At 39.6% G+C, this 22,707-nt stretch overlaps 2 protein-coding genes across 3 annotated transcripts; both read right to left on the bottom strand.

Moving 5' to 3' along the window:
* Window positions 1-1,041: 1,041 nt before the first annotated feature.
* LOC113031133 (palmitoyltransferase ZDHHC23-A-like) lies at window positions 1,042-9,997 on the bottom strand. Its single transcript, XM_026183044.2, has 9 exons — window positions 9,870-9,997; window positions 8,266-8,895; window positions 6,333-6,500; window positions 5,898-6,135; window positions 2,009-2,148; window positions 1,803-1,882; window positions 1,585-1,698; window positions 1,371-1,472; window positions 1,042-1,269 (listed from the first exon to the last, which is right to left on the bottom strand). Exons 1-9 carry the CDS (start codon window positions 9,986-9,988, stop codon window positions 1,250-1,252), a joined length of 1,611 nt encoding a protein of 536 aa, XP_026038829.1. The 5' UTR covers window positions 9,989-9,997; the 3' UTR covers window positions 1,042-1,249.
* Window positions 9,998-14,246: 4,249 nt separating this feature from the next.
* Window positions 14,247-21,956, bottom strand: LOC113030837 (V-type proton ATPase catalytic subunit A-like). Of its 2 annotated transcripts, none has more exons than XM_026182572.2 (15): window positions 21,805-21,956; window positions 21,159-21,267; window positions 20,639-20,767; window positions 20,262-20,476; window positions 20,037-20,174; window positions 19,807-19,958; window positions 19,228-19,390; window positions 18,992-19,100; window positions 18,633-18,755; window positions 17,292-17,406; window positions 17,013-17,076; window positions 16,706-16,909; window positions 15,385-15,479; window positions 15,048-15,219; window positions 14,247-14,934 (listed from the first exon to the last, which is right to left on the bottom strand). In XM_026182572.2, exons 2-15 carry the CDS (start codon window positions 21,238-21,240, stop codon window positions 14,842-14,844), a joined length of 1,854 nt encoding a protein of 617 aa, XP_026038357.1. In that variant the 5' UTR covers window positions 21,241-21,267; window positions 21,805-21,956; the 3' UTR covers window positions 14,247-14,841. The 2 variants fall into 2 exon arrangements, with proteins under 2 accessions (XP_026038357.1, XP_026038359.1); XM_026182574.2 differs by lacking the exon at window positions 21,805-21,956 and adding an exon at window positions 21,403-21,633.
* Between the last annotated feature and the right edge of the window lie 751 nt (window positions 21,957-22,707).

Genomic DNA, 22,707 nt, shown 5'->3' with positions numbered 1-22,707 from the left:
GTGCAGTATCTGCTATGTGGTTAATCATATAACCTTTTGTACACAGCAGACAGAGTCTACATCCACTTTGTCCATCTGCTAAATAGCTTTAAAAATTGGTTAGGGAAGTGGCTTTGATTATAATACACTATACTGTGCCACTGTCACAGGACAGAGATCCACCAGGGAACATCTGTCAGGATGAAGAGCCTTTGCTTCTCTAAATATAAACCAAATACTTGTAGGAAACTTTGGGAAGAGGCATTTTTCCTCATGTTGTCTAAAGTTAAGTTAGCTTGGATACTTCTTACATTCTTGCTCTGCAGAAAGCCAAAGAGTTTGGACCTCTGAAAACATTTCCAGTACAGCTGGATTTGTTTGTAACTTTGGTCACCTTTGTATCATCCCTCAGATTCTTTTATCTACTGCACAGCTTTGAGACCATGACACCACTAGGCTGAGGAGATGTACTAGTTAACGTGTTTTGCTGTTAATGATTTCTCCTGCCTGCATTCCGTGCCAGTTATAATAGATCTTTAATCCTGGAAAACAAATATATGAAGTTTTGTCGCACTAATGGCTCAAGCAATCTGTATGTTTGTCTGTCTGTCTGGTCGACAGTTCATCTGATCTACTTCGGACTTGGTGGGTGTTTTGTTTGGATTCAAATAAACTCTGTGTGCTGTGACAAAATGGTCAAAGTCTGTCACCCCTGTTGCTTTGTCTCGTCTAAATGAAAGATGAACAGTATATCTGCTGCTGCTGTTTTAAAATTAAGGGCTGAACTCCTTGTTTTCTCGACTTACTTACGTACTTTTGCCTGTAGAAAGGGAAACTTGCATGTTTGTAGATACAAATTCAGAACACTGGTGCATTGTTTTGGTCATCTTCTGTGATTATGTATATTTTATATTTTTTTAATTCACAGGTTCTTCTATTATTTTTTGTATCTAAATCTTTGCAAAGTGTGTAGATACAAAGACTTGATAAAAAGAAGGTTTTAGCTGTGCTGTTATGGATGTAATTCAAAGTATTAGTTTAAAAATTGAGTAAATCAAAAGATTTTAGCCATTTCATACTTTTTAATTCTGTGGTTATAACAGCAGGTGGATAAATGCAAAGTGATGAATATAATTTTGTGATATTATGAGCTCTCTTAATAACGAAAGAGCAGAGATAGTAAAGTAAAAAGCAAACTGTCTCAGGTCATCGACGTGAGATTTTCAGAACAGTGAAAGCTCCTCGGTGAGATGATCACCTGGACACAAGGTTAGGCAGCTGGGCACTGCTCTATAGAGAGGAAAAGGGAAAGAAAATGGAAAAGTGATCAGTGCATAACATCACTCTTGATTGCAGTTATTTTAAATAAAACATCTCAGAGGTAAAAGTACCGTTTTTGGGAAGGATGACAATATTTTCAGGCTGGATGCTGCTTTGCAGGGAGAACTGAATGAACTTCTCTTGCACCTCAGCGCTGAGGTCCACACCACGCCCTGTGAAAACAGATGATGTAAATCTGCTGCAGCAGGTATAGCTTTACCGACCAGCAGAACAGGTTAAAATGGATTGAGCAGAGTGTAGAATCAGAGATAAATGCCATATTACCATATAGTTTGTTAACAACATAGCTTTCTTTCCCCTTTGTTTTGATGGAATGAATCAGGGCATACTCGTCATACTTCACGTCGACCATGCGCAAGTCACTGAGATACCCCCAGCCTGACAAAGGGAATGCAGCAGAAAAGGGGTCATGAAATTATGAAAGCAGAAAAGGCAAATGTACTAGATCGTTAAATCGTGCTTCTGTGTGTGGGTGTACTCACGCCGACTTGTGTATGTGAACTTTCCCGGTATCTCAGTTTTTTTGGCCAGATTGTTCATTCTCCAACACGAGCCATTAGGGCTGCAAAGAGATCACTAAAACATTAATTCTTTCACATGTTGTCTTTCATATATATTTATATACAGATATATAGATATATATTCCTATTTATTTAAATGTCCATTGTCCTCATGCCCTCACACTTACCTAAGACTGGAATATGACATCTCCAGATCCCCGTCAGCAGTTGGGGTAATCATGGCCGTGCCCATCTTCATGCTGGCTCTGTGACTGACAAACCACTGGGCATCAGTGGCAATTCCAATCAGGTACCACTTACCTGCCATCTGTGGGCACACAAGAGGAAAGCATCGGGAGTTGAAAACTTTACTGAAGCGTTTTTGAAACACTTTCTGTGATCACCTTTACAAAAAAGTGTGTTTTAATAACTCGCGTAAGCTTTGGAAGACAGAGGGGAAAAAAACACTTCATGTGCGCCTTCTTCTTTTTCTTTGTTTTTGAAGACAGCTACATTGCTTTTGTTTATGAAGGCAGTGAACAAAAGATTTATCACAGCATGAAACACAAAAGTCAAAAAGTGAAAAGCCAAAACCATATAAGCAAGTTGAACATGCATTGCTGCTGGACTTACAAACGATATAGGGAATTAAATAAATACAATGATCATAGAAATAAATATTGTAAAATAAAACATACTAATGTAGCCATTTGTCTTACCGCCTGTACATTGAAGTCTGCCTGAGGTTGGACTTCAGAAGAAACCATCAGAGAGGAGAGCACAGCTCCCAGCAGAGTGAGAAGTAAATGCATGGCTGCTGATGATGAGTGAAGAAATGATGATGTGGGAGAGTGTGGATGAAGATCTGGAAGTGTGCTGTTGAGGTTCTGCCTGACTTCCTTTATATAGCCGAGGGAGATTACCTCTTCCCTCGAGGCCAGCGCACACACACACACACCTAGACAAAACCCGGGTTCGGGGATGGGTTCACCACATGAACCTGCATGCATGGTTTCACAACCATGCAAAGGCAGAATTCAGTGAACCATATGAGAGGTATATAGCAAACAGCTGGCAGGAGAAACACACAAAAACAAATCAAAAATTTGAATAACAAATCAGCTGGGATGTCAGAGAATTGGAAAGCAAATAAAGTAGTAATTAAATTTCAGCTTGAGTGGAGACAAAAAAAAATCTGTTTTGAAACAAAGTACACTGAATCCACAGTGGTAAACAAGGCTAAACTCCAGCGCTTTCTGCGACTGAGACCACAGAATCAAATGTAGCTGTCAGCAGATGTGACAGTAACGCGCACAGACAAAACACATGGCTCGCAAACTGGATTCCTAATCACGCTTCCCTGTGTAGTAACCTGAAATGATTCCCTGGATAAGCTAACAATAATAAGTAAATACATTTGTGGAATCTTTTTTCCACTGCTGTTGAGTGATGAAGAATCTCAAAGTTTGATCTGTTCTTGTTCACTACAAAAGGTAATCAATGGTTCTTCTAACAACCTTTTATGTGACAAGAATGAAAGTGTCACACCATCCATCCACCATCTATCTGGGTCCAGAGTGAACTTGCTTGTTTGATCACTACCCACAGATTGTGGCCTTCTGGTAATTTGGTTAAAACATAAGGGTTACCTTCTTGTGACCTAATTACTGTTGCATTTAGGCCAGATGCCAGTCAGTGACCCCCTGGTAACCTCTGACTGCTAGGGAAACACTAGCCCAGCAAGTTAGCGTGCTGGCTGCCGGATGAAATCATTCCCAAAGATTACAAAGGATTACAAATCACTTTGTGAATGCTTTGGTTGTGAGAAGGCTGCAGCAGTTTCCCATACTTCACATGGAAGATGCAGGAGGTGTTAATGTAACTCCTGTGCTATACAAAAGCTCAATTTGCTGTTGCCTGCATTGTAGGCAGTGGGTGATGTTGCCTACTTTGAGTGAAGGTGTCTCACATTGTTTTCTCTCCCTGGGAAATGCTCACAATGAAGAAGTTGTCCTAATTTAGTCGTCTTGAGTAAGCGTTAGTTTGTGTTTGTTTGCTGACATTTTTTAAAATTGTATTTTAAATTATCCTATTTTTAAAATGCCAGACTTTGATGGACAACTGATCGACATCTGCTCCGCCTCACTTTAACACTTTGTACAGTGCTATAAATGATGCATAAATTATGTTGTTTATCCCCCTTTTTCATCTCTTTATGTGCACTTGGCACTAGTGATGGACACACCAACACAATCTTCTTTTATGTGTTTTTGTTCCCTCATTTAAGGCTGAATAGGTTTAATATTGGTAAGTCTTCCAGTGATATAATGACTTCCCTCAAATGTCTTAAACATGCTGTGAACCGACTGAAAGGAGCAAACACATTTCATTCCTCTGTGTTTCTGGGTGCAGACATGTTTCCTGTGGCCCAAATCTCAAGGCAGTGCTGACTGAGGATGAAGTGTGATACCAACTCAACCCATAGTGGTAGCTGTGGGAGGACTGCCATTAAGGAAGCAACCACAACTGTCCCCAGCCCACCAACTCATCTCTTTTGTGAAGGGACACAGATATTTTTCTTTGTGATTAGATTCCCCCCCCCCCCCCCCCCCTCTTTGATTTCTATTTGTTTTAAGGAAACTGTATTTTTAAACTTACTTTAACCCCTTGCTGAGACTGGTTGCTTAAACCTAGAATCAAGACATCGATACACATCACAAACTGACTGAGCAACAGACTTAATATTAATGTTATTGGGTGTTTTTGTTAATGTTAAGCACAGAGTGGCCTGAGGGTGGCAGCAGAGGAAAAGCTAAAAGTGCTGGCACTGAAGTTACAGGGATGAAATATGCCTTCAAATGGAAGAAATGTATCGGTATAAGAATATTTATTGATGTGCTCCACCCAAAATGTGGATTATGAGAAATAATGCTAATTAGTGAACAGTGTGAAATGAAAATTGAGACTAGAAATTACAGTAGAATAGATGGGGTTTCATTTTCAATTCACACTATATGACTGAGAACAGTGATTTAACTGTTTACATAAATTATTATCTATAACAGAATAATTAGAGAAAGGATTGGCATGTGTGTTTAGATTTGTAGATCAGTGTTGAAGGCACCGTGAGACAGTTATGACCAAAAAACATTCGTTAAAAAACACACACAATAATGCAGCACACTGCAGAGAAGAAAGGCACAAAACGCACATTTTATTGTGTCCAAGGTGATGAACTTTGTTCTTGCTCTAACCATCACATGCAACATATTTTAGACATTATTTTAACATCTTACACTGAGCTAAGCTAGCCTCTTTGTTCTGTATTAGTTAGGCCTCTTCTCACAGATGCAGATCCTTCTATAACTCGTTTTTCTTGCCTTCTTATTAATTGTTTTAATATATCTTTGTTTCTTTTTAAATTTCCAACTTGACCAGTACAGTGGTGTCAGTATTTACTGAGTGCATGTCTGCAGAACGGGTCAAAAGTGACCATTTGCTTTTCTTTGGCTTTCCCTCTGATGCCATCTTAGGGCCAAACCACCTTGCTACTGGATATTAAATTAGTAAAGGACAGCTATCTAGTCTTGAATCCGGCAGTTTTGTTTCTGGTTTATCTTCTTTGATTTGAACTCCAGAATCATTTAATGTTTTTTTTGTATCATTTTGAAGTTTATTAGATTTTTTTGACTTGCATGCAGTGAGATTATTTTTTTTTATAAAGACAACATATTTCCTTCTTACTTTCTGCACGTGTATAAAAAGGCAGGCTATAATGTCTGCAGTCTTCGATTAAATTTTATAAAAGGCACAAAATCCACAGACTGTCTTGCATGTGTCCAGGTCAAAAGCTTCAACAGAAAATGATGCTAAAGATCCAAACCCCAAACACATCTATGCATCTTTAAACAGTCATTAAAAACATGTTCCTATTAGTACCGCAGTCCTGGAATGTATTGAAAAAAAAAAAGAAATCGAATTCTTCATGCATGCAGCACGAACAGTGTATTACCACGATGTCACCGAGTGCATTAAGTACAACTAGACCAAGTCAGTAAGGCTGGACCGAGGAGAAGCTGAAGCATCTGTCATGGTGAGGAACTCAACCCAGTTCTGATAGAAGCCACGAGAATACTCTCCTGTGTCAACAACGAGTCCCCACAGGCGGCTCTGGCCCGTTTTGTTCCTCAGAGCCAGCTGAGCCTCTCGCTCTGTCACGTTAAAGCTGATATTGAGAACTTGTGCCACCAAGAGGTAAAGCAGTCCACCTGCGACAATGCTGCTGTACCACGCACAGGTAAAGCAAAGTGCTGTGCTGTAAAAGTAAAGAGAACAAATCATTACTGCAACATAACCCACCTTTTCTTCTCATACTGGCAGGACAAATTCAAGAAAAACACACCAAAAACAGTAATTAAAATTGTCATTGATGAATTGAAATAATTATTTAATGATTAAAGTGATTCAATTTCAAGGCTGCAGCAGAAAAAAAAAACATATAGAGTGCTGTACCTAGACTGAGTGTAGACGCCTGGGCAGTAGAAGAGCGCTGTCATTAGATACTGATGAGGACAGAGGCTGCAAAGCACCAAACTGATCCCGTACAGAGAGGTCAACACAAACACAGAGAGGGTCAGCAGGAAACTGCGATGGTTTGCCTGTCCTACACAGCTGTTTATCCTACAACATCTCAACAGGGACACACAACACCAGAGAGACCAGGTTACATGTGTATCTCACTATCATGCTGTATATAAAATGACAGAACTGCTACATTTACAGATTTTATTTAGTTTAGAAGTGTCATGGTTCTCAAGATCTGCAGAGGTCGTGGTGTGTGTGTTTTTTGTCTTCGCCTCTCCCACCAGGGCGGAACTGGACCTTGATTCCCCGCCTCTGAACCCGCCCTGAACACACACCTGTGGCTCATTCACACTGATCCTGGCAGACTACTTAAGATGGCAAGAGAGGCTGCTTCCTCGCTGGATCGTCACATTACCTAGCGTCAGTGTAGCCTAGCCTTTGAAAGTATTCCTTGTGATCACCTAGAGTTTCCTCCTAACGTTATTTTTCTCTGTGTACAGGCCTTCTAGATTCCCTGCCGGTCTTCCCTGCCGTCTGGATTTCTGTGGATGTGTGTGAGTGAGCGTGAGCATTTTGGAGTGCCCATTCGTTTTTCCTCTTGGCAGAGCACTCTGCAAGAGGACTTTCAGTGTGGCAGAAAAAAAAATCTAATTTGTAGATGTCCCCAAAATAATAATATTAATAGGAAAATCTAAATCCATCTGCATGAGTTTTGGAGTACGTTTATCAAAATCTGTCAAAAGGAACTGATTATGGAAAACTTAATGACATGTGATGTGTTTATGGCCTGATGAGGCCCATCATGTGCTTACTAAATTATGATCTAACAGTAAAATTAAACTATTTTTTTCTAGTGTGGGGAAATGTAAAAGAGAGTTCAGTTCTCAGCTGCTGATCAGCTGTGAATGTGACGTCCCCCTGGTCCAAGCTTCTGCTCAGGTTTGTTCCCCTAATCTAATTACAACACAAGAGGTGTGGACCCACAAATTCAACAGCTCATTTTAATTTCGTTGTTTATTTCAGCAGAATGGCCACCATGACCACCAATTATGCTGCCAGACAGCCTAAAAATGAAACTAATAGTTTAAGACATAAAGACGTGGATGTCCTGTAATTTTCTAAAACTAAATTCAGATAAAACTGAGGTTATGCACTCGGCCCTAATAAATCTTAGAAACATGATGTTAACCAGACACTTACTCTGGATGGCATTATCAGGGCCTTCAGCAACACTATGAGAAGCCTGGAAGTTGTTTTTGACCAGGATGTGTCCTTCAATGCGCATATGAAACAAATGTATAGTAACACTTTTTTTCATGTGCACATTAATATATACAATTAGAACCATACAGTCTCAGAATGATGCCACAAAACTAGTTCATACATTCATTACTTCTTGGCTGGGCTATTGTAATTAATTATTATCATGTTATTCTATAAATTCCTTACCTGCCTCCATTATTCCAAAAAACAGTGCAGTGACAGTACCGACAGGGATGAAAAAGTCATTTTTGCTTTATCTTTCCCTTAGTCTGTGGCTTTTCCGGGCTCCATGTACCCTCTTTTTTCCCTTTTCTCTTGTTTTCCAATACCCCCACAGCCAGTCATGACAGATGTCTGTGCCCCCGGGCCCGATTTGCCAGGGGTTTCCTTCTCTTAGATGGGAGTTTTTCTTTCCCACCATTGCATAGTGCTTACTCAGCAGGGACCATTTGATTATGAGGGTTTTTCGAGAGAATCTCTACCTTACAGTATAAAACACCTTGAGGCAACTGAATAAACCCAAACTGAACTGAATATTAAACACACAATGCTTTGCTTACAAAGGAAATATATAAACATGACGTGAAGTCAGACCCACCAGATACAATGGTGGTCCAAACGCTGGACACATGAGCCACAGGTTCGACAATGACCAGCCCGCGGTGGTCGCATTATTTTGCACAAAGGACACCTGCTCCACTTTGCTCCGAGGCCCTCCTTTGGGGTTTGCAGCTCTGCTGGTGTCCCTGAGGGAGAGGCTGCTGATTGGAGAGATCCATTATTTACTTGTGTGGACTCCTTTTTATCCTCCTGACTGTGAGAGTTGTGAAGGGCAGCAGTCACAAATCCTGGGCCTTTCTTGGTGTGAATAAGAGAGACTATAGTGAAGATCATCCCAGAGGTCACGGTGCACATCTGCAGCTGGCTGACGTCCCCACGCGGTAAAATCTCTGTGATGAAGAGGTAATACATGTAGGCCAGAGAGTACAATGCGAGGGTGAGGAAGAAGAGGGTGCGTCTCTTCTTTCGGTGCGTTGCATAGTAGTACCACAGCACCAGGCCAGGCAGAGCTGTCAGGACGGTTATACCCAGCAGGTAGTGCAACGCTGCAACCTTCAGCAGGAGAGGCAGCATCAGCAGGGCTGGGATCAGGGAAATTTCCAGATTTTCAGCCATGGCACCAAATACAGGAGACTGAAATGTACTTTTAGATGGTACTTTCAGCCACCTACAGAGAACAGTGGTCATAGAGTTATAATTAGACAAATGTTTATTCATGTGTCTAATCATTTCCCTTTTCACTGATGGAATTTATTTTCAAGTTCTTGAGCTGCATGCAAGGTAAAATGATTTCATAGTTGGCTTTTTCAGGTTTGAGACATACACGATAGTTTGCTTTGACTCTAGAATAATAGGAAAGATAAGATATGACTTTTGCATTCTCAGGTAATCTCAGAGAAAACTTTTAGAGCCGCTCTAACCGATAAGAGGGGCCTGCCAAATAAAAAAGGAATAAAAAAAGAAAGAAAGAATTATATGTGCCCTCCTTTTCTCTCTCATTGTGAATTTTGGCACATTTTAGGAAGTAAAGTTAATTGTTTGTGGCAAATTATTAAGAATTTACATAATTCAAAAATCTAAATAAAAAAATAACAGCATCCTGCTACAAGACTTAATATGATAATATAATAATTCAGGTATCACAATAAATATATGGTAAATTTGCATCTTTGGTTTTCTCTTTGAAAGTTTGATTCATTTTATTAGAAGTCAGTAGACTCCCTACCAACACAGCTAAGGCTCATCTCGATCTTATTTATCTGTGCAAAACAAAGAAGAAGAAAAAGAAAGAAACTTCATCTGTTTCTCGGCCGCGAGACATTGCCAGTAAACCAGTGTGGGTGCGTGGACTATTTCCAGTCTTAAAGCTAAGCTTGTTATCCAGCTGTTGGCATTCGTTTCATGTTTCACTGACAGACATGAGAATGGTATCACCTCCTCTCGCTTTCTTTAGAAAGCCAATAAACTAATAGCATAAAATCTCACACTATTTTCTGATTCCTTTGTATCTGGTTTGTGTCCAACCTTTCTTAGTGCCCACAAACAACGGCTACTTGTGTAGCTTTCTAACAACAGTACTACACATACAGCACACACTCCTTGATTATTAGTTTATTCACCCATTTCTTCACACCTTCATACCTGTTAAAGGCTTCATCCAGATCCTCGCAGTCACAGCAACATCCGTACTGGTAGAGATCGCATTCACAGCAACAAATAGGATCATCTGGCTCCGGTGGCTTTAACTTCTGCCATTGCATAATGGCCTGCTAAAGATGGAGATTTAACAAAAAAAGGTCATTGCATGCCACAGATGTCACAGTTACAGCGTGCTGCGTTTGCATGATACATGACTTAAAAAACACAAGCAAGTAATCGTGTCATGATCAATAAAAACTATCCAAACAAAGACCCTTTATTGATTCCTTGTTTCCTTACGTGGCCTTGAAAGACCTCACAATTAACTTGCAGTGCACAGAGAAAAGCAAACATGCTCACACACACACAGCTCTCACCCCAGCTTACTGGGCTCTAAGTAGGTTGCTTTTGAGAATTAGCAACAGTGCTGACAAATCTAGGATCCGTTTTCAAGATTATATTTTTAATACAAGAAATTACAAAAAGTTTTAAACGCCTATTACAAAAAATATGCATAAACAAGTGCAAAAGATAAGTAAAAACAAAAAATATAATCAGAATCAGCTTTATTGACCAAGTACTCTGGCTATTTCTTTACTCTCAATATACATACCAGAAAAGACACCTGGCAATGTAGAACAGCACGTAGAGCATATTTGTGTTCATACTTGTTGATGCTATTAATACTGTAACAGCACATTTATATTTAGATTATATATTAGAGTAACAAATACAGTATTAAACGGATTATAGCAATGCGTACATGACCTGTACTTGTAACTCTAAAAGATCCCTGTTTAAAAAAAAATATAATTTTCATAATCAGAGTATTCTCAGTCTTATTATGTCCCCAAGAGCTTCTAATGTAATTTGTTGAAACAAGGCCACGGTGTCCGCAGGGACAAACTATCTGGGCCAGCAAACCGAAGACTTAAACTCTCTGAGATGTCTTTGAGTTATTGTCTGTGTGAGTTATTACATTAGTCTGATTTGTATCTGTGGTTATAACCTTATTATGTGGCATCTGACACATAGCTATACAGGGATTTCCAGAAAAAAATAATTTTAAAGACAAAAATAGTTATTGCAATCTGAGTTTGTCTGCTAAAGATCATTATTATTCAGAAATTACTTAATTAGCACTATCTAACACTTCTAGGTGTTAACTGTTAATAAGGGACACTCACAAAGAAAAGATTTATTGTGTTGACTTACCTTTTGTCTCCAATGCAAAAACACAAAAACAGCAAGCTACGTTGGCTCAAAAAAAATTCACAGTTTCTACACGAGAGCTACGCCATCCTCAGCAAACAATGAGGAGAGAAATGCTTAAGAAGATGACCCCTTGTCACCAGGCTCCTTCTGCAAGTGACTGAAGGGGAAAAAATGAAAAGCGCAGCCTAGTTTCTCATCAGTCATTTGTGATGAAAAAGGAAATTGGCATGTCCCTGCCCCGATGGTGCTGTGGCGACACCGAATCAGTGCAGTGAGATGGTTTTCATTTCTTGCATTCCCATGGTGGAAGCGTCCCAACAGAAGGCAACTTGAAGTCCTGACAAGTAGCTTGATATTGTGTTGCATCTGCCAGCTCACATTTCCAAAGACTATCTTTCTCACATGTCATTAAATAGTTCACAAGTCGTTCTCGGGGATACTCAGCCTGCTTCTGCCTTACAGCTTCCATCAGCTATCATTTTAGATTTTAATACTGGCGTGCTTGGCAAATATAGGCCCTCCCTCATTTGGTTGAGGGAGCCAGAGAGAGCCAGGAGTTTTTCATACCTCTGCCCACAGCTGAGAGGCTGTGTTGAGGTATTCAAAAGCTGCAACAGCAGCCCTGATAATCCACGCTGAGCCGAACGAGGGTGCGTATGAGAAACATGACAGGCACTCAAAGATGAGAGACTGAGCGATGATCCACGGGGCAGCCCCACCCTCTGGCATCATATTTCCTCCCACAAGCAACCTGACCTTGAGGCTCACCCACCGAAAACTCTCGAAGAGTGCATTTGTGCGGGATCAAAGGCGCACGGGAGGCCTCTGTGTTTACGCTCATTAAGCCCTGCGCTGTACACATTGCACTCTTCGTGCGACAACACTGGATACCGACACTAACGGTGTGCTCAGTGACCCATGCAGGGAAGTTCTCTTTTCTCACCTGGAGCCAAGGTCCTTATTCACATCTGTTACAACACATTTTCATGCTTATGAACACTTTAGCGGACAGTTTATCCAACTTGAGCTTGATCTGGGTCACTCTGCAGCATAAACCAACTTTAAAATGAAATGCTGTTGCAGCTCAGTGAAAGGGGAAACACTGGAACCTGAAAGACAGACGTTAGGACCCATAAGGTATCTTATCAGAGACAAAATAGCCAGTATGACCTTTACTAAGAACAGTTTAAATAATGAAATAATGGTTATCCTGTTTTCAACGTGGCAAAACAAAAGGTTAGACATGCCTTGGAAGTCCATGCCACTTTCGCTTGCACATAAGCAAATCCATTTACAGTTTTGTAAATGTCCTCTTTACACACACTGCCCCATGAATCATTACTAATTCAAGAATAAGAGAAAGAGGGGCAGGTGCATTATGAGCTATAGGCTGGTAGTGTCTGCACTGGATGGACAGAATCAATGCAGAGAAAAGCTGCTGCTCTTTCTCCAGCGGGTTACGCTTCCATTAGTCCTAATGGAGCCCGGAACCTGAGATAGCGACTCTAATCTATTTTAGAGGGTTTAATGCTAGAGAAATACACTGAACCAACAGTGAATGCTGAAGATTGTGCATCAGCAAACTGCTAAGATGCTGATAATGCAGTATGACAAATAAATGTAATAATCAGTCCATCTCCTTGTTGTATATTTTGTATATTTGTGCTCTAATGTACTAAAGCATCACATATCGAGTTAAGATGCTTTCAAAGAGAATAACATGAATTCTCTTTATTTGTCAACTGACAAAGAGAAAAGAAGAACCAGTTTTTCGTTTTACTTTGCAGGTAGTTTGCTGCAAACATCATGGAAAACCACTGATGCTTATAGTCAATTCTCGATCCTTTTTAGAGGATAACAGCGATCCCGGCCAATTCTTCTTTGGTAAATCTCTCAAGTTCCTCTAGATTTGGTGATCTTCTGTCATGGTCTTCAGTTTACCCCACAGATTTTCAACAGGATTCAAGTCAGGGCTTTGTGCAGGCCAGTCAGTAATGCTCATTTTGGTCTTTCGAAGGTAGTTCCTCACCAGGAGCGACGTATGTTTTGGGTTGTTGTTGTATAGGAAGACTAAGTGACTCAGATTTGTGGCATCTGAAACTGGCATATCCTCCATTTCCAGATGCACTGAAGCATTCCCACAGCATAATACTCCCACAACTGCTTTTCACTGTGGGGGTGGCCTTCTTTGTGTTGTATGCTTCTCCCGTCTTTCTAAAAATATAAGCAGCATCTCTGTGGCCGAAGAGCTCTAGTTTCTTCTCATCTGACCAAAGAACTTGCTTCCAGTATAGATAGTTGTTCTCCAGGTTCTTAGCAAACTTCAGTCTGGCTTGAAGGTGTCTCATGTGCAAAAGTTGAGTTTTTCTTGGTCTGTAGTCTTGAAATCCATTCCTGCACACAGCTCTGGTGATTGTCTTCTTTAAGACTACAATTTCCAACTTGGCTAAGTCATTCACATGTTTTTGAAGTTGTTCTGGGGTCTTTAGACACGTTTCTCACTAGTTTTCTTTCCAGAGTCACACTTGTTCAATACTGTGTGGCTCTCTTTGAATTCCTTGATTATGCTTCTAATTCCAGTTCTTGACACTTGATAACTTTACATATACAACTCCTAGTTTGTGAGCATCAACAATTCTTTTTCTCAAGTCTAAACTGATTTCTTTGGTTACTGTTACGATTACGTTTTCTTCAGTGACAGCTCAAACCCTCACTGAAGTTTTTATACTTTGTGTAAACTGGAAGACAACCCGTTTGAAACTCAGCACATCATTACACAACACTGGTTTGTGCTGTGGTGACAAAATGTTCAGCTATAATACTGACCCCAATTAATGCTTTTTAAAGAAAACTAGTATGTTTGCAAATGCTATGTTGAAAATTAATTTGCTTTATTTAAAAAAAAAAAAAAAGAAAAACACTGGAGAAAATGTTGACAAAACTTTACATTTCATACGAGGGCTAATAATTCACCGCTCATCTGTACATATGTCTAAATCTATCTGCGCGCCATCTACAGTAACGAGTCCTTTATTGAATTGAGGTGTGCTTATAAGGTTGCACCAATGACCGATTCTTACATCAATTATCAAAATTTGTGTATGAAAGTTTGAAAGATTTCAAACTGCTGGTTTATGTTTTGAAAGAAATATGAGAAATAAAATCTTACTGAAACCATCTACTTTATTTATTTCCCATTTATTTAGGGAGACAATAATGTACCATGGACAAAACAGCAAGACTTCTTTTACAACACAAACCAACAATCTCATTCATTCACATTTTACACATAATATCAAGTATATATTCCACAGCATCACAATCACACTTTAGAGGTAAGACGTGGAAGAACTCCTCACATCCCCTGAATACACTGCCTCTGTTCCCTTTATCCACATTCATGTTCCCATTTGATTAAATATCTGCATTGATCACTGTTACATCTGGGGGAAAGAGACATCAACTCTTTTTTCGCAGCTACTAGTGGAGTGCGAGTGCAGCACTTGATTGGGGCGAATTTATTTAAGTAATATTCTGAGACAGCCTAAGGGGATTTCAGTACTGTTTTTTTTTATGAGTAAACTTGTCGAAAATCAGCAAAATGAAATACAATTTGTGTAGGTCATGGAATGTTTGGGCGTAAACATCAAGGAGAAAAAAAAAAAGACTATGTGACTGTGGCAGACATTCAGAACATGGGCCAATCAGTCTTTACTATGTTGCACTGCACTGGGGTCTGGATATCTGAGAGGTAGGAAACTCACTCCTCCAAGGTTCGGAAAGCATTCTGCATGTCCTCCAACAGTTGGGCGTAGTCTCCTTTGATCTTTGCTTCACCATCCTTGACAGGATCCTGAACGATACATGAAAGGCACAAAATCTTTTAAGGGGGTTGATGATCAATATGGCAAAGAAAAAACAAAACAAAACCAAACATCTCCTGCCACATGAGAAACAAATGTGTACCTTGAACTTCATGGAGCTGATCTTGTACAGGATCTCCCCCATGTTTTCCCTGATGATGGCCCAGGTGATTTTGTTGTCACTCTGAGCTGTGGACTCCACCGCATGTCGGGCCATGTCATAAAACGCTATCATGTTTGAGAGGATGCCAACAGTTTTGTAGAAGGGGCAAAACCTAAAAGAATATTTACACACATGTTGTTTAATACTTTTTCCTGTTTTCATGGGAATTACAGTAATATCATAAAATACAACATCCAAAATGCACAATTACAAGAGTCAGCATGTTCTTTTAAGACTTTCAATGTAATCTGTCTAAATGTAAGTGCTTTGTATTCACCTGTCATAGGGAGTATAACCATTCTGCTGCAGGTAGTCGTCCTTAATGAGCTTAGCAACTTCTAGAGTAATTTTATCAGTCTCAGCGAGTGAAGCCTGGGAACAAAACCAGATGAGTTCTTGTTATATTTTTCTAGTCATTGCCACATATATATATTTTTTTACATATAATGTATCCACTAACTTGGCTTAGAAAAAATATACAAGAGATTAAGCATTAGATTGCATTTGATACACTGGGCCTTTTGTACCAACACATGTTCCTTCAGTCTCATGTACAGACTTCACTCTCTTCAATCTCCCACCTTCATCTGGTAAAACTGATCAACAGATCTAAACCCATTTAGAGTCCATAGTAACAGAGCTCGTAGAACTTCCAAAGCATTCAAACTGAATAAAAATTGTAATGATTAACATGAATTCAGACCATTTACTGTTCATTGGTCATCAAAATGGACATAAAACACTACATGCATTAACGCTAATTTACACCTTTGAACACTACTTAAAAAACTGTCACAGATTAAACACTATCCGTGAAGCTGGACTTTAAAAAATGAGTGTTTGCAGTAGAGCATTTGTGGCGCCATCATGTGGCAGTACAGAATATTACTTCACTAAGTCAATTTGTTGGTTGCTGCCAATAGACTTACATTAGTCTATTAGTTTTTGTGGAAATCATGGAAACTAAAATGAAAAGCAGGGTCACTTTTGCACCGCCCTGGCAGTATTCAAGAGAGGAGACATGCTCTGCCAGCTGATTATGTCACTCAGTCTGTATACACAACCCAACAATGGACAAACCAGTGCATTACCAAAAGGTGGATTCTCCCATTTGAGTGCATGTAGCTTAAAAAAAGAAAAGTGATCGCAGCAGCCAGGGGCAACAGAAAAGTGACGCCCTTAAACTGTTTTAGTTTTAGTCTCTGAGTTTTATCCAGTATGTGACTAGTTAGCAAACACAAAATAATCAACCTTGTGACGTCATGTTCTGTATCTCACAAGAAAACGCTATAATTACGTTAAAAGCTTCAACTTTAAACACTTATTTTTTAAATTCAGCCACAGAGGCAGAGTTCAATCTGTGACAATGTCTTTTAGAGTAGGGCTCAATACTGTAACCTAACATGCTTGTGTTTGGACAGTAGGAAAGAGATGGTGTGTCCAGAGAGACTCTGAGCATACAAACTCCACACATAAAGGAGCACAGACTGCACAGTGACACAGTGGTTAGCACTGTTGCTTCATGGTAATGAAATTCTGGGTTCGATCCATCGCGCTGCTGGGGACAGTTTTAGACCATTTAATATAAACTGACTCACTTTGCCAACAAGCTGCACAATCTCAGCCAGGTCCTCTTCTTCCTGTAGAATCTCTTTTGCTTTTGTGCGAAGAGGAACAAACTCCGGGAAATGTTTGTCATAATATTCATCCAGAGCTCGTGTGTACTTGCTGTAGCTGATGAGCCAGTTTACAGACGGGAAGTGTTTTCTCTGAGCCAGCTTCTTGTCCAGCCCCCAGAACACCTGCAAACAACAACAAAAACACAGGACAGTGTAAAAGAGAGACACTTTCACTTTAAGGTGAATTCGGTCAAATGTTTGCATTAAGTTTCTACATTTTACTTACCTGAACGATTCCCAGTGTGGCTGAAGTGACAGGATCGGAGAAGTCTCCACCAGGAGGTGACACACTAAGGAGTTCACAGTATTAAAGGTAAAGTTTACTAATAAAATAATCACCTGCTGGATTCTATTTAAAGGTTTCACATGAAAAACTTTACATTTTCTAACTAATTTTCCCACCGAAGCAAACTCAATATAACGACGTGCAGCAGTCAATGACCATCTACAGAACGTGCACAAACAAACAAAAAGCACAAACTTGCTTATATAAATGTGAACTCACGCTCCTACGATGCTGACGCTGCCTTCTCTCTCTGGATTTCCCAGGCACTTCACACGTCCAGCACGCTCATAGAAGGAAGCCAGTCTGGCGCCCAGGTAAGCCGGATACCCGCTGTCTGCAGCCAGCAACACAAAGGTAAATGCTTCACATGAGTTTACCTACTGTGTGAGAGGGTCTTAACAAAATCTGAATGAACTGTACTATGAAGTGAGTTCAACATACCCAGGGTATCCTTCTGTTATCTGGACTCACTTACACTAGCACTGGTACTCAGGATAAGCAGTCAAACAAAGCTAATTATCAGCTTGCTAAGTTAACCCAGTGTTTCCTCTGCACGTTCACAGGAAAAGGGTGGTGTCGGCAACCAATCACAATTTTCTTCTTACTATAACAATCGCAGTGTATGTATGTATATATGCACCCCCATCTCTTTCTTAATAGGTGGGCCAATCTGAAGGAAACACGAACATTGCCACACACAATGCGATTATTAACATCTATGTTTTTAAAACGATTCATTCATTGCAATTCTTCTCATTTTCATATATACCATTTTAATTTCGACATCCCGATATTATGCGATATTATGTTCTTACGCTTGCCTTTCTTTCAGCTGCAGCTCCAGTGTTGTTTAACATCTGAGAGTAAAGATTAAATAACAAACATGGGCTTAGACTACACACGAATTTGATAGAAGGTCTTCAAGTACAGTGTAGGCGTCCTGTTTTAGGATTGTATATTAAAACTTCTAGAACAATAAAATTACTGTACAATTGCAGCCCTACATAAAAGGGGAAAATTTTTTGTCTAAGAATATATATTTATTACCAACGCTCATCAGGTAAACTGGTAAACATTAGACACTATTGAAAGACTTTAAACCCTCCTATCTCCACACAGATGTCCAAATGATCCTTCAGGAATAGTGACACTATTTTCTGGAGAACTGAATGGTCAGTAGGAGGTGACTTTTGTACCTGCTGATCTCTAATCTAGAACCAGAGCAGGTTAAATTCACAACATAAGTTACCTTGGCAGTATACCCTGGTAAGAAATAAACCACCTTCATAGTACAGAAACCCCAGAGCTACCCCTGAAGTTACCTAATGAAGTCCTGATTAATAGTACATCCTCACTAGTTAAATGAAAAAGAAAGTGCTTTAGAACATGAATCAAAATGGAATTAGTAAAATAAACCAAATATATTACAAAAAAAAGCCCTGAAATAAATGTTACTGAACTACAGTATGAGGTGACTTTTGTACCTGCTGATCTCTAATCTAGATCAGCAGGTACAAAACAAACATGTTTTGAGATTTTGATTGTGACCACTGAACTCACCAGCAGGCATTTCAGCCAGTCTTCCAGAGATTTCTCTCAGAGCTTCGGCCCATCGAGACGTTGAATCAGCCATCATGCTCACATTGTAGCCCATATCTCTGAAGTATTCAGACAGTGTGATCCCTGCACAGGCAAAAGTTTGACATTTGATGACACTTTCAAAATACTGTGCAGGAAGAGGAAAAAACAACAACAAAATACACACTAGCTCACTACTAGCTACTTTCATAAAGTTCTGAATAGGATTTTAGAGTGTTTTAAGTTTTTCAATTACTTTTCAATTACTTTTTTTTTTAAAGTATGTAGTAAAAGTTAAGGTTAACAATGACTCAGTTCTCTATAATGTAGGCAGCTTATACCTGTGTAAATGGAAGCCTCTCTAGCAGCCACAGGCATGTTGGAGGTGTTAGCAACCAGCGCTGTTCTCTTCATGATGCTCTCAACTTTGCCGTCAACTTCCATAGTGAGCTAGTGGCAAGAGCAGTGTGAACAACAGCCTTAGCTTAAGCGAGTCAAAAGTGATGCTGTAGTGCGTTTGTTACAGTAGATAGAAAAAAACTTAAATAACAAATCGAAAGCTTCGTAATCTTCAAACCTCGGGGAAATCTCGCAGCACTTCAGACATTTCGTTTCCACGCTCTCCACAGCCGACATAGATGATGACATCACTGTTGGAGTACTTGGACAATGACTGCGAGATCACAGTCTTTCCACATCCAAAAGCTCCTGGTATAGCAGTAGTGCCACCCTGCACACAGCTGTAAAGCACAACAGCCACACGGTCTTACTATGTAATAAATAACTAAACAATCCACCAGTGAAAAACCCACTTTTCATAATATGTGATATGCAGTACTTGCAGTACCACCACCCACTGTAACGCTTATGGGCTGCCCTAAATTAACTCTATTGATAATCACTATAATCCTTTTTTTATGGTTAAGTAATGGTTAATCTGCGAGTATGTGCACGATTTTTAAACAAAATTATATTTTTAATGCTGAAAATAATTTCAAATTTACTGATTTATAAAAAAAAGTTTGTTTTAAACATGTTTTTGAAAGATTTCAAAAATATTAGTGTTTTCTTGTTTTTATGACAGGCGGTTTAATAAATCTGTTAAGCGGCATATATTAAATAAAGATGTCATAATGCACAGCAAATGAATACTCACGGGAAAAGTGCATCCAGAACTCTCTGGCCGGTCAGCAGTGGATGATTAGCTGGTAGTTTTTCTGTGACGGGGCGGATTTGTCGTACTGGCCACACTTGCACCATGCTGAGTTTCTCTTTAATGCCTTCAAACTCAAGCTCCAGAACCACATCCTGAATGCAAGAAACCCCCCAAATCAGTTTTGTTTTTATCCAAAATAAAAAGCACTTTGTTTCAAATGCAACACTCACTGAAATGTCGTAGTTTCCAGGTGGAGCCAGGTAGGTTATGGTGCCTCTGCTACGAGGTGGAAGCATTAGCTTGTGTTTGATTAAGGAGTTTTCAAATACCATACCATAGATATCTCCACCAGTTACGTGACTGCCGACCTGGCGAGGGGATCACATTTTTGGTCAGCACACTTAAGAAGAAAAGACTTTGAAGGACTCATCACTGCAACAATGCGCCTTCCTTACCCGAAGGTTCTGCCCGGGCGTAAATTCCCATTTGTTGTCTCTGTTGAGAGCACCAATGTTTACTCCTCTTGGGATGTAAATACTGTTAGTGAGGTCATTGATGTCTTTTAGTGGGCGCTGGATACCGTCAAAGATGGAGCCCATGATACCCGGTCCCAGCTCTACTGACAGGGGCTTTCCAGTTCGCAGGACAGGGTCCCCGACAGACACGCCAGCTGTATGATCAAGTTAGGGTCACCAAACAAACCACGAAATGTCTGAAACGTGATATCTGCCAAGCAGCTTTTCTTAATGCAATTCAGTCTGATTTGTTTTTTTGTTTTTTTACTTTTGATGTTTGACAAAAGATGAACGAAACACGGCAGCAGAAAGGATACATGTCTCCTCGTAGACCTGGATAGTTGCCATGTCCCCTTCTAAACGGATGATTTCTCCCACCAGCTCACTGTGACCGACTCGAACCAGCTCATACATGGCTGCTCCTGCCATGGCGGTAGCTGTCACCACTGATGGCAATAGCAAGAAAGAAAATTACAGATACTGAAACGATTAAGAAACAATGAAAAGTTTTACTTGTTTATATTTTCAACTGGGACAATTTCAAAGAGATTATTAAGACAAAAATGACAAATGTTATAGCTTGAACATATGTGACAGACCAAAGATATCCTTAAGCAGAAGTCATGCAGTTCAGGATAACTATATAATCTACAGCTATGCTAGAGAGGCATTCTTTAGTGAGATTAGACGGGTAATAACAGGAAATGTCATGATTTTGTCATCATGTGATCAACTTCCTTAATTTGTCAGCTACTTAGCTAAACATTGCAACCATACTACTTTTAACTACATTCAACCTGATAGATTCTAGCCATTTAAAAGGCAAGAAGACCAGACCTGGTCCAGAAACACCGTGTACATATCCAAACTGGCTTTCTCGGTCCTCATCCTGGATCTTGGGAAGTTTTGAGGTATCCATCTTGATAGTTTATATCTTACTAAATTCCTTGAGGGGCACACAGAGGACAAAATATGCTTTCAAGTCATTTTATAACACTCACACACAAGTTAAGACATCGTGCAATACTTAATCATTAGCCAGGGTAGAGTTATTGTATTACTATTATTTTTCCAGACTTACTTTAGATGCTAGTGTGACAGGGAGAATTATGCGAGCACCGTGACTTGGTGGTTTCTCTCATGAATGAATGACCACATCTAACAGTGTTAGGTCGTGAGCTAACTCTGCTAAAGCTTCATTTTCCTTCCATCAGATACTAAAGATGAGGTAAAATGAGTCAGCGCTGCCATTCCTGGCCAGATGGTAGCTTGTTTGTTCCTCCATACGGAAGGCTGAGAGTAAAGCTGATTTGAGCGTGTGCACGTAGAAGTCAGGTGACTAGTTAGCACACACTAGCTATCTTCATCATCATCGTTCACAGTTTAAGCTAAACAAAGAATTTTACACTCGAAATTTGCCCCATAACTGAAAGGCAAGCTGGTGGGAATGTAAAACCCTACAAAGCCTGTATAAATACTATACCTTATTACAATGGTCAGCTGTCCAGATTTGTGTCTACTGTAGAAGACTGAGGAGGAGCTTCGCTGTGCTAATCACCTGCCAACCAGTACACTGTCACGGGACGAAAACATCTCCATTGCGGCTCAACTCGCTTCCTGTCTTGCAACGCTGGCAGTTATTACAGAGCCAACATGGCGTCTAATAGTTAACAGTTTCTCAAGTTCCGTTGAGCTACACTTTGGCATCGGGTGACCTCTGCTGGGTGTGAATGAATTTACAGGCCTCGTTGTTTCATTGTTTTCTTTATTTTATTAAATACTTATATTCCATAATTAATTTAGCATTTTTAATATTATATTATATTTTTATTGACACTATGATATAGCCTATAAAATTAAAGCTGAAAATTGGTTGCAGAATTAAAAACGGTTTTGGTTTCTGTAACTTAAGTGGCTGTAAAGTTGATTTGGTTGTAGTTTTGAGAGCACAAACTTTTAAATCACCTCATTGTCCTTCCAGGTACTGTAACTTGAAAATTTTTCACAGTAAATTTTTTTTTCATTCCTTATTTAAATATCCCCAAATTATTGTTCAAAAACTGGTTAAATGAAAAAAATTTTTTTTGAGTGTGAGGCAGTGTTACCAGTTTTGGTGCGTTCATATATGAAGTCCTTTAATGATTTGCACATTTGCACATTGACTGTTTTGATTATCATTTTTTATGTAATTAAATTTACATATCACTTTAGTTCTCAGTTGATCAGTGAATTTAGCCATCTCGTGTCTCTTTGTGATCATTTACTTAATTTTGATTTTGTTGTGTATTATATTACTCCTTTTTGTCTGACAGAGGTAATTTTCCATCATTTTGTAGTCATTGTGTGACCATATTTTTGTGTCTCTGCTCAAATTCTATGATATTCT

This window comes from Astatotilapia calliptera, chromosome 10 (genome assembly GCF_964374335.1).
Source record: "Astatotilapia calliptera chromosome 10, fAstCal68.1, whole genome shotgun sequence".
NCBI lineage: Eukaryota > Metazoa > Chordata > Actinopteri > Cichliformes > Cichlidae > Astatotilapia > Astatotilapia calliptera.
The sequence above is the reverse complement of the archived record's forward strand: the minus strand, read 5'-3'. Positions and strand labels throughout refer to the sequence as shown.